Source organism: Myotis nattereri, assembly GCF_964212035.1.
Source record: "Myotis nattereri genome assembly, chromosome: 21".
Classification (NCBI taxonomy): Eukaryota; Metazoa; Chordata; class Mammalia; order Chiroptera; family Vespertilionidae; genus Myotis; species Myotis nattereri.
The window spans coordinates 1,823,374-1,839,740 of record NC_138097.1 but is presented as its reverse complement, the minus strand read 5'-3'; the positions used below and the strand labels follow the sequence as shown (position 1 = coordinate 1,839,740).

At 56.2% G+C, this 16,367-nt stretch overlaps 1 protein-coding gene across 1 annotated transcript in view; it reads left to right on the top strand.

Moving 5' to 3' along the window:
* Window positions 1-11,469, top strand: part of EFL1 (elongation factor like GTPase 1) — a 64,735-nt gene extending 53,266 nt beyond the window's left edge. The window contains exons 19-20 of the mRNA XM_081114673.1: window positions 7,634-7,818; window positions 10,614-11,469. Coding sequence (XP_080970799.1) covers window positions 7,634-7,818; window positions 10,614-10,802 — 374 coding nt within the window. The 3' untranslated portion in view covers window positions 10,803-11,469. The remainder of the gene's footprint in view (window positions 1-7,633; window positions 7,819-10,613) is intronic.
* Window positions 11,470-16,367: the final 4,898 nt, after the last annotated feature.

Below are 16,367 nucleotides of genomic sequence, written 5' to 3'. Positions count from 1 at the left end.
CTGACCTCCTGGTTCATAGGCCGACGCTCAGCCCCTGAGCCACGCCGGCCGGGCTCTCCCAGTGTCTCTCCCTTCCGGGGGGGGGGGGGGTCCCTTAGGCCCTCAGCAGCCTGGAGCCCGGGCACGGGGTGGCTGTTGACTTGGCCAGGTGGCACTGCACGGAGACTCATTTCCGCGCCTGTAAAGAGGGTGGTAATTCCTTGGACGTTGAGAACGTGAGTGTGAGAGCACAGTACAGGCCCCACAGCCACCCTGGCTCCCAGGGGCTGTCTCCCTCTGGCGCTGGGGGCACGGCCTCAGCGGAGCGGAGGGTGGACGGGGAAGTGCCCGGAGGAGAGGGGCCGTTCGTGGTGTCCTCCGGCACCTAGGTCCTGGGAGTGGAACTGTGGCTGTTCTTTGCGGCAGGCTCTCTGGCCGGTTCAGCCCTAGAAGCAGAAGTCCCCGTGGGTGTTCCCCTGAAGCTGTGTAGGCCTGCCTCGCCGGGAGGGTCCTCGGGGAGGATCGGGCGTCCGAGCAGCATTGCAGGGACAGCCGGCTGGACAGTCACAGCTGTGGGTGGAGCCGGCGTGCGCCGGGAGGCCCGTCCGCAAATGGGACACGCGGTGCTCAGTGCCTCCCCGCCTTCCTGAGCGCCGGTTCCTGTAGCCGTGGGACCCCCTGGGACCCAGCCTAGACCGCTCCCCGCTGCTGCTCTTCATGTTCATCGCCAGCTTCCTTAACGTGAGCAGGCAGCGGGAGCGGGAGAACCAGGGGCTCTGGCTCCCGCGGTTCCCGCAGACCTCAGGGCTCTCCCCCGGGTCCTGCCCCGAGAGGTGCCCGTGCCCATGTGATGGCTTCTGTTGGGGGCAGCGCGCAACCAGATCCAGGGTCTCCTCCGTGTTGAGCAGAAAGTCTCGTCTCCTGCTGGTTCCCGCCGTGCGGACCTCCCTTCATCCCTTTGACTTGCACTCACACTTCATTTTTATAATCCTTCACCGGAGGATATTTCCCATTGATTTTTGGAGAGAGTGGAAGGGAGAGGGAGAGACACAGAGAAACATCCATGTGAGGGGAACACATCGATGGGTTGCCTCCTGCACGCGCCCTGAACAGGACGCAGGCCAGGAGGAGCCTGTAACCCAGGTCCGTGCCCTTGACTGGAATTGAACCCGGGACCCATCGGTCCACAGGCTGATGCTCTATCCACTGAGCCACACGGCCAGGGCCTCGCAGTCACACTTTCTGCATTTGTTTTCTAGTTTTGTGTCCAGGGGAACCCTCTCCAGATCCCCCCGCTGTCACTGACAATACGATTTTTGTTTCCTTTCACCATTCCCGTCGCTGTCTGGTGGACATACTCTGCTTGGTCAGCTTCCCTCTTTTTCTTTTTTTAATCCTCACCCAAGGATATGTCTTTATTTATTTTTATTTTTTAAATATATTTTTATGGATGTCAGAGAGGAAAGGAGCGGGAGAGAGAGAGAGAAACATCAGTGAGGAGAGAGAATCGTGGATCGCCTCCTCCTGCTCGCCCTCTCCCGGGGATGGAGCCCCCAACCCAGGCATGTGCCCCGACCACGAATCAATCGGTGACCTCCCTCCCGGTTCATAGGCCGATGCTCAGCCACTGAGCCACGCCGGCCGGGCTGGTCAGCCTCTGGACACACCCCTCAGACCAGCTGGTGACCACATGCACTGCCTGGCAAAGAGCTGTGTTTGGGTCTGATCTGCTTTTCTTTCCCCTGAGGTGGTGGCAGCCCCCTTGCTGGAACTGGGGGATCCCCCTGAGCTCATTCTCTCACTGCTCTTGGGGAATTCTCTGGTCTCTAGTCTCCAAGATCCGTCAGAATAGCCAGCTCTCTGCTTCTCGTGTTTTCCTTTTGCTTCCTGAATCGCCTGCTGCACCTTGGCCGGTGTGGCTCAGTGGCTAGAGCGTTGGCCTGCGGATCAAAGGGTCCCGGGTTCGATTCCAGTCAAGGGCATGTACCTCGGGTGCAGGCTCCTCCCAGGCCCTGGTCGGGGCACGTGCAGGAGGCAACCCATCGATCTGTCTCTCTCCCATCGATGTTTCTCTCTGTCTCACCCCCTCCCTTCCACTCTCCCTAAAAATCAATGGAAAACTATCCTCAGGGGAGGATTAACCAAAAAAAAAAATTAAAAAATAAGTCGCCTCCTGCAGCAGAAGGAGTGAGGAGGCCTTGTGTTCCCAAGGCAGCTGCCTCCTGCCTGGCACTCGGAGCTCTGCCTCGAAGGCCGGGCTCTGCCGACAGTCGCTTTAGTTCCCCAACGACCCCCACAGACTCTCCATTGGTCGAATCCACTCCACAACCTCACCCTTCCCCAAACTAAATGGTGTCCTGGTCAATTGGAAGTCTTTTTTTAAAAAAATATATTTTTATTGATTTCAGAGAGGAAGGGAGAGGGAGAGAGAGAAACATCAATGATGAGAGAAAATAATTGATCGGCTGCCTCCTGCACGCCCCCTACTGGGGATGGAGCCCACAACCCAGGCATGTGTCCTTGACCAGAATCGAACCCAGGACCCTTCAGTCCGCAGGCCGACGCTCTACCCACTGAGCAACACCATCCGGGGCTTCGTTTGAGCCCTTACCCGGTTATCCCGATTCTGGCCGAGCGAGCGTGTGTTCCCCTGCCCACTCCCGTCCGCTCTGGCTTCGCTCCCGTGCCTTCCGCACCTCGAGGTTGCTGACGCTGAGGACACAGCCGTGAGCAGCACACGGCCTCGCCCCGAGGGCGTCACCCAGCGGGGCCGGTCGCTGGCCTCCGATGAGCGTGGCCGGGTCGGTCTGCACGGCCGCCAGCAGCCACACTCCCGGCCCAGCCCCAGCTCCATCTCACGCCTGTCGGGGCCCATCTGCATCCTGTCGCCACATCTGCTCCATTAGCCATCGACGTAGCCGTCGGCTTCTCCGGGCGGCGGGAGGACGGGGTAGAGGGACCTGGCGTGTGAGACCCAGGAGCGCCCACCATTGCTGTGTGTTACCAACAGTAGCAGAAGCCGCAGCCGAAGGAAAGACGACCTTCCTTGGAAATCTGCCTTTCCCTTTCCGTCGCCTTTTATAATTTTTGTCCAGAATAGTCCGTTTTGTGTCCGCGCATCCTCATGGGAGAAGCAGGCCTGCGTTTCGCTCTGCATTTATTACCGATTCCGTAGGCCCGCGTCCGTCTGGCCCCTCAGTGGTCATGATGTTCGTTTTTAATCTCCGCATGATGTCGTGTCAGTTTGAGATGCTGTCAGTGACTTCCTGTCGCCCCCAAATCGGGATCCACGTTGTTTCCTGTTTGTTTACTGTTAGAGAAAACGTGGCTGTGCACAGCTGTTTCCTTTCCTAAGCTCGGGGGGGAGAGGGGGGAGAGGGGGCCCCCCATGACTTTAATTCCCACACTTCCGGCTCTGAAAATGGTAGAACCTGCAGACGGGTCTTCCTGCCTGTGATGGAGGGAGAGGCGCGAGTAATCCTATATAATAAAGAGCTGATGTGCTAATTAGACCGAACGGCAGAACGACCGTCTGGATGAGCTTCCGGCCGAGCCCCTTGCACGAATTCCGTGCCCCGGGCCTCTCGTGGCCTGTGACACCCAAAGGAGCACACAGGGCAGTGCAGCCCCAGTGGCGACGAGATTGCTCTGAGTGTGGCTGTCACGGGAGACTGTGGGGGCAGTTGCTTTTGAACGGGCTTGGACCGTAACGAGGATTCGATGATGGGGACGGCCGGAGTGTGTCCCGGGCGGCAGAGACTGAACGAGTGGGGAGCCTGGCGTGGCCTGTGGGCGCGGAGTGGCCTGCCTGAGCGCGGGGTCCTCGCTGGTCTGGGGGTCCCAGGGCTGAAGTAGAGGCTCACAGGGCCCAAGGGCCTCGCGTACTGGCTGAGACATTGAGGGTGAGATCTGTTTATTTTTATTTGTATTGATCACAGAGAGGACGGGGGGGGGGGGGGGAGAGAGAGAGAGAGAGAGAGAGAGAGGAACATCCGTGATGAGAGAGGATCATGGATCGGCTGCCTCCTGCACGCCCCCCACTGGGGATGGAGCCCACAACCCGGGCCTGTGCTCTTGACAGGGAATCGAACCATGACCTCCTGGTTCACAGGTTGACGCTCAACTTCTGAGCCACACCAGCCGGCCGGGCGAGGTGAAGTCTTTAAAAGGGGAGCCCTGGTCAAAACCGTTTCAGTCGACTGACTGTTGTGTTGCCATTTATTCCTGGTTGGATGTCTCGCCCTCGGTGCCTGGCTTACAGCGGGCACACAGCGAGCCACCTTCCCTGTGTGCGTGAGGTGTGATGGGACAGCTGCCCAGCTGAAGGGCTATCAGAATATTAGCAGTGAGCCCTGGCTGGTGTGGCTCAGTGGATAGAGCGCCGGCCTGTGGACCAAAGGGTCCCGGGTTCGATTCCGGTCAAGGGCACGGACCTCGGTGGCAGGCTGCTCCCCGGTCGGGGCCCTGGTCAAGGGCACATTCAAGGAGGCAGCCCATCGATGTGTTTCTCCCACATCAACGTTTCTCTCTGTCTCTCCCTCTCTCTTCCTCTCTCTCTAAAAATCAACGGAGAAATATCGTCGGGGGAGGATTAAAATATACATATGTTTGCAGTGAGAGGCCACAGGCTCATAAGTCCCCATTGCTGCGGCCTCGCTAATTCCACCGTGGGCACAGTGGCCGGTTAGCGGGCCCCGGCGCAGCCACGCTCGGCCACACCTGCCTGAGAGCCAGGCACATGGGGGGGGGGTGATTAGCTGCTGCCTTTGTCCCGGGACCACATACATCGCTGCACCCCCATCTCAGGGTTTAGTTTTACTGGAATTAAAACCGGCTCAGAGCCCATGATTGATTACACTTCGCTTCAGTTACAATTACTGACTCAAGCCGCACCACCCGTGGCCGAGGGGCGGGGCTGCTGGCCTCTGGCCGCTCTTCACGGCCCGTTTTCTCCACTTTAGTCATCCTTTCTGCCTGCCCCCTCCGCGCACGCGCGCACACACACGCTCATACACACACACATTGATGTCCACACACTCACACACACACACACACTGATGTACACACACACACACACACACACACACTGATGTCCACACACACACACACACACTGTCCACACACACACACACACACACTGATGTCCACACACACACACACACACTGTCCACACACACACACACACACACTGATGTCCACACACACACATACACACACTGTCCACACACACACTGATGTCCACTCACACACACACACACACACACACTGTCCACACACACACTGATGTCCACACACACACACACACACTGATGTCCACACACTCACACACACACACACACACACACACACACTGATGTCCACACACACACACACACACACACACTGTCCACACACACACTGATGTCCACACACACACACACACACTGATGTCCACACACTCACACACACACACACACACACACACTGTCCACACACACACTGATGTCCACACACACACACACACACTGATGTCCACACACTCACACACACACACACACACTGATGTCCACACACACACATACACACACTGTCCACACACACACTGATGTCCACACACACACACACACACTGATGTCCACACACTCACACACACACACACACACACACTGTCCACACACACACACTGATGTCCACACACACACACACACACTGATGTACACACACTGATGTCCACACACACACACACACACTGATGTCCACACACTCACACACACACACACACACACACACTGTCCACACACACACTGATGTCCACACACACACACACACACTGATGTCCACACACTCACACACACACACACACACACACACACACTGATGTCCACACACACACACACACACACACACTGATGTCCACACACTCACACACACACACACACACACACACACTGTCCACACACACACTGATGTCCACACACACACACACACACTGATGTCCACACACTCACACACACACACACACACACACACTGATGTCCACACACACACATACACACACTGTCCACACACACACTGATGTCCACACACACACACACACACTGATGTCCACACACTCACACACACACACACACACACACACACTGTCCACACACACACACTGATGTCCACACACACACACACACACTGATGTACACACACTGATGTCCACACACACACACACTGATGTCCACACACTCACACACACACACACACACTGTCCACACTCACACACACACACACACACACACTGATGTCCACTCACACACACACACACACACACACACACACTGTCCACACACACACACACTGATGTCCACACACTCACACACACACACACACACACTGTCCACACACACACACACACACACACACTGTCCACACACACACACTGATGTCCACACACACACACACACACTGATGTACACACACTGATGTCCACACACTCACACACACACACACTGATGTACACACACTGATGTCCACACACTCACACACACACACACACACACACACACACTGATGTTTTGTATTTAATAAGCCACCTTAAAACTTTTCTTTGCCCGACCGGCGTGGCTCTGGCTGAGCATCGACCTAGGAACCAGGAGGTCAGGGTTCGATTCCCGGTCAGGGCACAGGCCCGGGTTGTGGGCTCCATCCCCAGTGTGGGGCGTGCAGGAGGCGGCTGATCCATGTTTCTCTCTCATCGAGGATGTTTCTCTCTCTCTCTCTCCCTCCCTTCCTCTCTGAAATAAAAAATATATATATTAAAACAAAAGACTCACTGGAGGAGAGGGGAGAGATTGGCCGGGGCAGGGGCCTGGGAAGGGGCTACGTCTGGAGCGTTGTCAGAAGAGGCGATCAGGAGCTCCCGAAACCACAGACGAGTCACGGAGAATGCGGGCTAAGAGAGGGCATGAGGCCAGGAGTGGGGAGATGGTGGTGGAGTTTCAGCAGCTTTCACAGCCGGGCGCCTGTGGAGTGAGAGCACACACTGCGGAAGTGGGGGGCCGCCCAGGCGGGAGGGCGGGGCTTCGAGGGAGGGGATTTCAGAGAGGAAGGGAGAGGGGGAGAGAGAGACATCCATGATGAGAGAGAATCATGGGTCGGCCGCCTCCTGCACGCCCCACACTGGGGATGGAGCCCGCAACCCGGGCCTGTGCCCTGACTGGGAATCAAACCAGTGACCTCCTGGTTTCTAGGTCGATGCTCAACCACTGAGCCACACTGGCCGGGTCATGCTTTACTTTTTAAATAAACACGTATAAAGCATCCATGCCTCTGGAAACCAACATTATTATTATTATTATTACTACTTTTACTATATATTTTATTGATTTCAGAGAGGATAGGGGAGAGAGAGAGAAATAATCAGTGATAAGAGAGAATCATGGATCAGTTGCCTCCTGCACGTCCCCTACTGGGGATGGAGCCCGCAACCCGGGCCTGTGCCCTTGACTGGGAATGGAACCCGGGACCCTTCAGTCCCCAGGCCGCTGCTCCATCCACTGAGCCACACCGGCCGGGGCGGAAACCACCGTGATGGGGAACAGACCTACATTCGCGCGTGGATTGTCACCGGCCCGTGAGGCAGCGCGGCCTCGTGGGGCTCGTGGAGCTAAGAGACTCGGTGTTGCAGGCCGGGTCTACGCCGTCCTGTCCAAGAGGGAGGGCCGCGTGCTGCAGGAGGAGATGAAGGAGGGCACGGACATGTTCATCATCAAGGCCGAGCTGCCCGTGGCCGAGAGCTTCGGCTTCGCCGACGAGATCCGCAAGAGGACCAGTGGTCTGGCCAGCCCGCAGCTCATCTTCAGCCACTGGGAGGTAACCCCCCCCACCCCTTCCTTCCGTCGCGGATGTGCCCCTGCGGCCGCGAGCCCTCCCCCCCGCCCTCCCAGCCCACCCCCGCCACCCTCCCCGGGCCCTTTGGCCTCCTGATGGCGCTGCTGGTCGGAGGGACGGGAGGAAGCAAGCAGACGGTCTGTCCATCCATCCACACTGAGGGGCCTCGATCACGTGTGCTTGTCACACACCCCGTCCTCCTCATCTGATGTGAAATTTAAAACAGAATATCCCCGCCTTCCTTCCCCCTCAAGATACGGTGTAGATTTTACAAGGAAGGCAGACTTTTTCTAAAGTAAAGCTTTAAGGAACGTTCTGAGGAAGAGTATTTTCTAGCCTGGAGAGGAGAAGCTGATCTGTCATCAAAAAGGAAGACGTCCCAGATCCACAGCGCAGGGCGAGGAGAAAGGGGGGGGAACACGTGGCTTTTAACTTAGGGAAGAATCATAACGGGGAGGGGTGGGCAGTCCGGCCTCTTTTTTAAAAAATATATTTTTATTTTATTATTTTTTAAAATATTTTTTATTGATATTTTTACAGAGAGGAAGGGAGAGGGATAGTTAGATGAGAGAGAAACATCCATCAGCTGCCTCCTGCACACTCCCCACTGGCGATGTGCCCGCACATGCCCTTGACCGGAATCGAACCCGGGACCCTTGAGTACGCAGGCTGATGCTCTATCCACTGAGCCACACCGCCAGGGCTTAATATATTTTTATTGACTTCAGGGAGGGAGGGAGGGAGAAACATAAATGACGAGAGAGAATCACGGATCGGCTGCCTCCTGCACGCCCCCCACTGGGGATGGAGCCCGCAACCCGGGCCTGTGCCCTGACCAGGAATCAAACCTGTGACCTCCTGGTTCATAGTTCGACGCTCAACCACTGAGCCACGCCGGCCGGGCAAGGATGAGTCTGTTAACAAGTAACTTCAGAGGAAAATAGAGTGAGGACGGGTTTGCTCCAGGTTCGTGCTGCCCTTTGCCATCCCTGCCACCTGTCACCTCCCGTTCCCAAAGCCTCTCGTCTCGGAGAGCCCTGGAGGCGACATTGTAATTACCCGTCACTGATCTGGCATTTTCTGCCTGTTTCTGGTTTCCCCTGTCGTTAGGCTTCGCAGTAACACAGTGGTTGGGATCTGGCTTCTTCCTCCCCGGCACTTTCCCCACTTGTATCCGACACCATGTCATTTACAATCAAGAGCTTTTGAGAGGAAGTGCTTCCAAAATACAGAGAAAATAAAGCGGCAGGCATTTCCCACGAGGAAACCTTTGCAGTCAGCGATCGCATCGCTTCTCTCTCTGCACCTTCCCCTTCTGAGAAAAGGCGCTAATAACAAGCGCAGAGAGAGACGTGTTCCAGCCCCACGTGTGCCAGCCCCGCCTCAGGATGAGCTGCTTAACACCCAGATCAGGCTGAGGGGCGGCCGGAGGTCACGCAGGGCGAGGGACATGTGGTGACAGCAGCGAAGGAGTACATTTTCCGCGTGCAGCTTCCCACCTGCTGGCCGCAGTCGTGGTGAAAGTTGGGCCAAAAATGAACTGGAGCTCCCGAAGCTCTCTCCTCCTGGGCTCTTATTGTTATTACTGGAGGCCCGGTGCACGGATTCGTGCACGGGTGGGGTCCCTCAGGGCGGTCTGCAGGGATCGGGCTGAAACCCGAAGTCCAATGCCGCCTGCAGCTCCCACCTTCCGTTCCCGCTCACCCTGGCCCCACTGTGCCTGCCGCGGGCTCAACGTCCAATCAGTTCCGATCGGGAGAGGCTTACGCTGCTGCAGCAGTGCTCGCCAGCCATGAGCCCTGCGTCTGGCACCCTCCCAAGGGGAGTGGCCTGCGGGATCGGGCTGAAACCTGCTCTCCAATATCCCCTGAGGGGTCCCGGATTGCGAGAGCATGCAGGCCAGGCTGAGGGACCCCACAGGTGCACGATCCGGCCAGGGAGGGGCCGTGGGAGGGCTCCAGGATGTGTCCAGCCCATCTCGCTCAATCCTGATCAGCCGGACCCCAGCAGCAAGCTAACCCACCAATCAGAACGTCTGCCCCCTGGTGGTCAGTGCACATCATAGCCACTGGTTGACCAGCTGACTGCCTTCTGGTGGTCAGTGCATGTCATAGCGAGCGGTTGAGTAGCCTTAGCATATCATTAGCATATTACGCTTTGATTGGCTGTTCGGTTCTGCTGTCCGCTCTATTTGCATATTACCCTTTTATTATGTAGGATTATTTTTTATCCAAGCCAACAGCCAGCTGGCCTTTGGGTGCCTTCCTTCCTGAGCATTGGAAAGGGGCATCAGATCCCCCAGCAGGCAGGTGCATTCTGGGTGAGCCCGTTAGGAAGGAAATGCCTTGGTCTCCCAGCTCTCAGCAGGCTCTGCCCAGCAGCCTCCAGGGGCCCCTCTGTCTGTGGCTCAGCCTCTGGGGTCACCTTGTGGGGGGTCACTCGCTCAGGGAATTCCCAGGAGCCTGTTGGGGTCAGTGGTGACTCCGCTTCAAGGTGTCAGCCACTGAGCCAGCTGGCCGGCCGGCTCTTCCTGGCTGTGGCCATTCCTCCAGGCCTGACTGCTCAGTGTTTAAACCTTATTCTTGAACTAGAGGCCCAGTGCACAAACTTCGTGAGAGGCTCGGCCCTCGCAGCCCTGGCTTCGTCCGGAAGGTCATCCGGAAGGACGTCCAGCCATCCGGTCGAATTAGCATATTACGCTCCTGTTATTATAGATGGGCCTCTGGAAGGAAAGCAGACTTGCCTGACCCAGCACATGCTGTCGCCTCCCCCCCCAGGTCATTCCCAGCGACCCCTTCTGGGTGCCGACCACGGAGGAGGAGTACCTGCACTTCGGGGAGAAGGCCGACTCCGAGAACCAGGCCCGCAAGTACATGAACGCGGTGCGCAGGCGCAAGGGCCTGTCCGTGGAGGAGAAGATCGTGGAGCACGCGGAGAAGCAGCGGACCCTCAGCAAGAACAAGTAGCCCGCGGGCGGCCTGTCTCCAATAAACGCCCGGGGGCCGGGCTGCCTGGGACGCTCTGCTGCGTCGTCTGTGTGCGCTCGCTGCCAGTACTTCGCCGGCCGCAGGGACGGGGGCCAGAGAGCTCGCTTCCTTCGGGTTCTCATTGATCAGGTGCAAGGCAAGCGGGAGCGCAGCGTCCGGTGACGGACTCCCACCCGGGCCCCCGCCTGTCCCCGCCTCACACTCCCTCACATCCAAACACGTCCCGTAGCTCAGCGCCCAGTACTGTCTGGAGAGACCCACTTTTTCTTTTCTTTAATGTATTTTTATTGATTTCAGGGAGGGAGGGAGAAACATCCATGATGAGAGGGAATCACGGACCGGCTGCCTCCTGCACGCCCCCCACTGGGGATCGAGCCCGCAACCCGGGCACGTGCCCTTGACCAGAATCGATCCCGGGTCCCTTCAGTCTGCAGGCCGACGCCCTAGCCACTGAGCTACACCAGCCAGGGCGCTTTATTTAGTCCAGGTCACTATTGTAGCCAATCCATCTTAAGGTTCATTTGTCTAGAAAACAACGCGATGTTCACTGGTTAGCCTGTAAACCCATTTTTATATTCCCTCGCAAATCGCATCACTCGTATTTACATACATGTTCAGGAAAGTTAGGCTCCATACGTTTTTCTTTAAAAAAAAAAAAAAAAAAAAGTCAATTTTTATATCGTTCTGGGCCGTTTCTTCTTAGCCCTACTCAGGATATTAGCTAACGTGGCAGGATTATTGCCTTGATTGTAAGCCTTTTTCGGAAACCTGTTGCCTCGCTCTGAGAGATTTCCATGGAAGGAACAGATGCAATTCAGTAAAAAGTGGATTTTGTAATTTTTGATGTTGCACTGATAGTTTGTATAGCCACTTAAAGAAAGGATTCTTTTTCAAAACACATAAGATGGTTAGACCAGACCTTGTTTTTGAAATGTTTTTACTGATTTTTAAAAAATAAACTAGATCATTCTTAATACTAGTTGTAGACATTTTAACTTTACTTTTTATTTGTTTATTTAATATTTTTATTGATTTCAGAGAGGAAGGGAGATAGAGACAGAAACATCCATGATGAGAGAGAATCACTGATCCGCTGCCTCCTGCACGCCCCACCCTGGGAATCGAGCCCGCAACCCGGGCATGTGCTCTTGACCAGAATCGAACCCAGGACCCTTCAGTCTGCAGGCTGAAGCCCTATCCACTGAGCCACACCGGCTAGGGCTCACTTTGATCTTTAGGGTCCTGGCGTCGGTGATCCAATCTCCTCGGCCCGGACTTAGGGCACAGTGATAACTAACCGAGTTGAACGGGTCCTGATATCTGGGCTAATTTAAGAAGGTTCCACAAGTGGGGTCATCTGAAAACGTGGATCACGTGGGAAGAGCCAGCACCTCAGCCTGCAGCCTCTGTAAGGAACACCACTCAGAGCGCAGGCGTGCTGTTACAGTATTCTTAGCCCTGGCAGGTGTGCTCAGTGGGTAGAGCGTCGGACGGCGGACCACAGGGTCCCGGGTTCAATCCGGTCAAGGGCACGTACCTCAGTTGCAGGCTCCTTCCCAGCCCGGGCCCTGGCCCAGGCGCAACTATCGATGTGTTTCTCTCACATCGGTATTTTGTCTTTCCCTCTCTCTAAAAAATCAATGGAAAAATACCCTCTGGTGAGGATTTAAAATAATAATAATGAAAAGAAATGAAATAAAATAAAAATCAGAAATTTTTTAAAAATTAAATTAAGAATAAAAGTATCCGTAGGCTCTGTGCTCCATCAGCAAACGCTGGGCTCAGTGGAGAAGAGGCGGAGCCGGAGGGAGGGGCCCGCAGTCCTGGGGCAGATGTGCTGCGGGGCTGCGGGGGGCGCGGCCTCTTCCCTCTGCATGTCCAGGGGCCAGGGGGGAGCGGGAACAGGACCCCGAGGAGGCAGGCCCAGGGGTGCAGCTCAGCCGCCACGGGAGGCACCGGCCCTGCCCTGCCGTCAGTGATGGGGCCCCATCACTCAGCCTGTCCTCACCCCGGGCCCCAGTGCCCCCCCCCCCCCCCGCCCTGACCGCACCGCTGATTCAGGGGCGTGAGCCCGGACATCCTCAGTCCCTGTGAGGGACGGGGGTTCCTGTGCTTACCGCAGGGGTGGCTTCTTTTTAAAATATATGTATTTTTATTGATGTCAGAGAGGAAGGGAGAGGGGGAGAGAGAAGCATCCATGATGAGAGAGAATCATGGACCGGCCGCCTCCTGCACACCCCCCACTGGGGATCGAGCCCACAGCCCGGGCCTGTGCCCTTGATGGGAATCGAACCCGTGACCTCCTGCTTCACAGGTCAACGCTCAACCACTGAGTCTCTAGGAATGTCTGGCTTTTTAAACAAGTCTCTCGTTTAAAGGCCTAGAGCGGGGAGTCTCAGCCGGGGGCGATGGGTCCCCAGACACGTGGCAGAGCCTGAAGACGCTCCCGTGGGGGAGGCCGCGTGGATTCCGGTCAAGGGCACGTAGCCCATCGACGTGTTTCTCTCACATCGACATTTCTGTCTGTCCCTCTCTCTAAAAAAAATCAATGGGAAAATATCCTCTGCTGAGGATTTAAAAAAATAATAATAAAAAGAAATAAAATAAAACTGGATTTTGTAATGTTTGATGTTGCGCTAATCACTTGTATTGCCACTTGAAGAAAGGATTCTTTTTCAAAACGCATCAAATGATCAGACCAGACAATGTCTTTTTAAAAACAAACTATATCATTTTATTGATGCGGCCGAACATCCCCCAGCCCCCAGGACACCCCACAACACAAATCCCCCTGACCAGATGGGCCGGAGGGCGGGGAGCGGCAGGCTTCCGCACCCGTGTGAGTTCCCCTGCGCCCTGCCTGGGACTGGCTCCCTGGCCTGGTGGAGGGGAGAGGCTGGGGGCGGGGGGTGGGGCGGGGGGGGCAGTGATGGAGGGGCCCAGGGCCCAGGCTGCACTGAGGGCAGAGAGTTAGTATGTGCCAGGTCGCCAGGGCGTCTGGGAAGTGTCCTGTGTGTATCAGCCCAAACCCCGTCGTACAGGGGAGGTGGGGGGATCTCTGCTTGGGGCGGACCTGCCCAGCATCTTCCCCTCGCTGTGGAGCAGGGAACGGGCGGGGGGGAGAAGCTGCGCTCCCCCAGGACACGCCCTGGAGCCCTCCCGCAGCTGCTCCCTGACTGGCCAACCTCCCGTGTCCCTCCTCGGCCAGCCGGCCCGATCGGCCAGACACATGCGTCACTCGGAACCCCGAGAGAATCATCGGAAGGAGCCGCTGCTTGGGGGCCTGTGGACCAAGGCTCTGCTGTCCCAAGGCTATGGGACACCCACAAAACTCCCCCAAGATCACAACGAAGCAAACCATGGCCGGCCGGCGTGGCTCCGTGGCTGAGCGCCGACCTAGGAACCAGGAGGTCACGGCTGATTCCCGGTCAGGGCACACGCCCGGGTTGCGGGCTCGATCCCCAGTGGGGGGCGTGCAGGAGGCGGCCGATCCATGACTCTCATCCTCATCATGGATGTTTCTCTCTCCCCCTCCCTTCCTCTCTGACATCAATAAGAATATATTTAGGGCATGGGGGGAGTGGCCGGGGAGAGGTCAATGGGTAAAAAAGAAGACATATGTAATACTTAATAAAGAATTTTAAAAGATAAAACAAAAAAAATATATCTATATATATCAAATAAAAGCCTAAGTGACCGTTACAGCGGAACGACCAGAACGACCGTTCGCTATGACATGCACTGACCACTGGGGGGCAGACGCCAACGCAGGAGCTCCCCCCTGGTGGTCTGTGTGCTCCCACAGGGGGAGCGCCGCTCAGCCAGAAGCCGGGCTCACGGCTGGCGAGTGCAGCAGTGGTGGCGGGAGCCTCTCCAGTCTCCACGGCAGCGCTAAGGAGCAGCGAGCAGGCAGGCGGTAAGGAGCAAGGAGTCCCGGACTGTGAGCCGGCAGTCCGATATCCCCCAAGAGGTCTCGGACTGCGAGAGGGCACAGGCCAGGCTGAAGGACCCGCCCCCCGCCTCCAGTGCACAAATTTTGTGCACTGGGCTTCTAAAAATATATATATATATATTTTATATAATAAAATCCATATCCTATATAATAAAAGCCTAATATGCTAAGTGTCCAGTCCTCCAGTGACCATTTGACTGTTCAACCAATCAAAGTATAATATACTAATGACATGCTAATGCCGCTCAACCACTCACTGTGATGTGCACTGACCACCAGGGGGCAGTCGACTGATCGACCAGTTGCTATGACATGCACTGACCACCAGGGGGCAGATGCTCTGACTTGTAGGTTAGTTTGCTGCTGGGGTCTGGCCAATCGGGACTGAGTGAGATGGGCCGGACATGCCCTGGAGCCCTCCTGCGGTCCCTCCCCAGCTGGCCAACCTTCCATGTCCCTCCTCAGCCGGCCAGCCCCGATCGGCCCAGGTTGGGAGTGGGCAAGATGGGGCCAGGAACTGATTGGGCGCGAGCCTGCAGCAGGCGCAGTGGCCAGGATGAGCGGGAGTGACAGGTATTGGACTGCAGGTTTTGGTCCGATCTCCGCAGGCCAGGCAGAGGGACCCCACCCGTGCATGAATTTGTGCACCAGGCCTCTAATATATATATTAAAACACAAAATGCTCATCAAGATAGAAGCAAAACATCTCGGCGTGTGGACCAAAGGGTCCCGGATTCTTTTCCAGTCAAGGGCATGTACCTTGGTTGACATCACCACCCTCGCCCGGGCCCTGGTCGGGGCACATGCAGGAGGCAACCAATCGATGTGTCTCTCTCACATCAATGTTTCTGTCTCTCCCTCTCTTTCCCTCTCTAAAAATCAATGAAAAAATATCCTTGGGTGAAAATTAACAAAATTTTTTAAAAAATATCCTATATAATAAAAGCCTAATGTGTAAATTGGCAGAATGACCAGTTGCTATGACCCTCACTGGCCACCAGGGGGCAGACGCTCAATGCAGTAGCTGCCTGCAGGGACTAGGCCAGCCAAAGCGGGTGCCAGCGGAGGCCCCCAAACACCCTGCCGGTTGCCCCACAGATCAGCCCTGATCACCGGCCAGGCCTAGAGACCCTACCTATGCTTGAATTTCATGCACCGGGCCTCTAGTATATCCCATATCATAAAAGGCCAATATGCAAATCAACCAAACGGTGGAACAACTGGTCGTTATGAGGTGCACTGACCACCAGGGGGCAGACGCTCAATGCAGGAGCAGCCACCTGGTGGTCAGTGCGCTCGGCTGCCGGCTTAGGCCCGCTCCTGGCATCAGTTTGACATCCCCTGAGGGCTCCCGGACTGACCCCCGCCCCCCAAGTTCACGCATCTCGTGCACCAGGCCTCTGGTATATATATTAAAACACAAATGCTCATCAAGATAAAAACAAAACCTCCTGCTGGCACAGCCAAGCCTTGCACAGACCCTCCCCACAGCTCTACCCCCAAACATTGTGGGGACCGTCCTGTCCAGCCTGGGGCCTCCCGCCGGCTGCATTAGAGCCGAACCGGAGAAAGCGCTTTGTCCCCCCAAATGG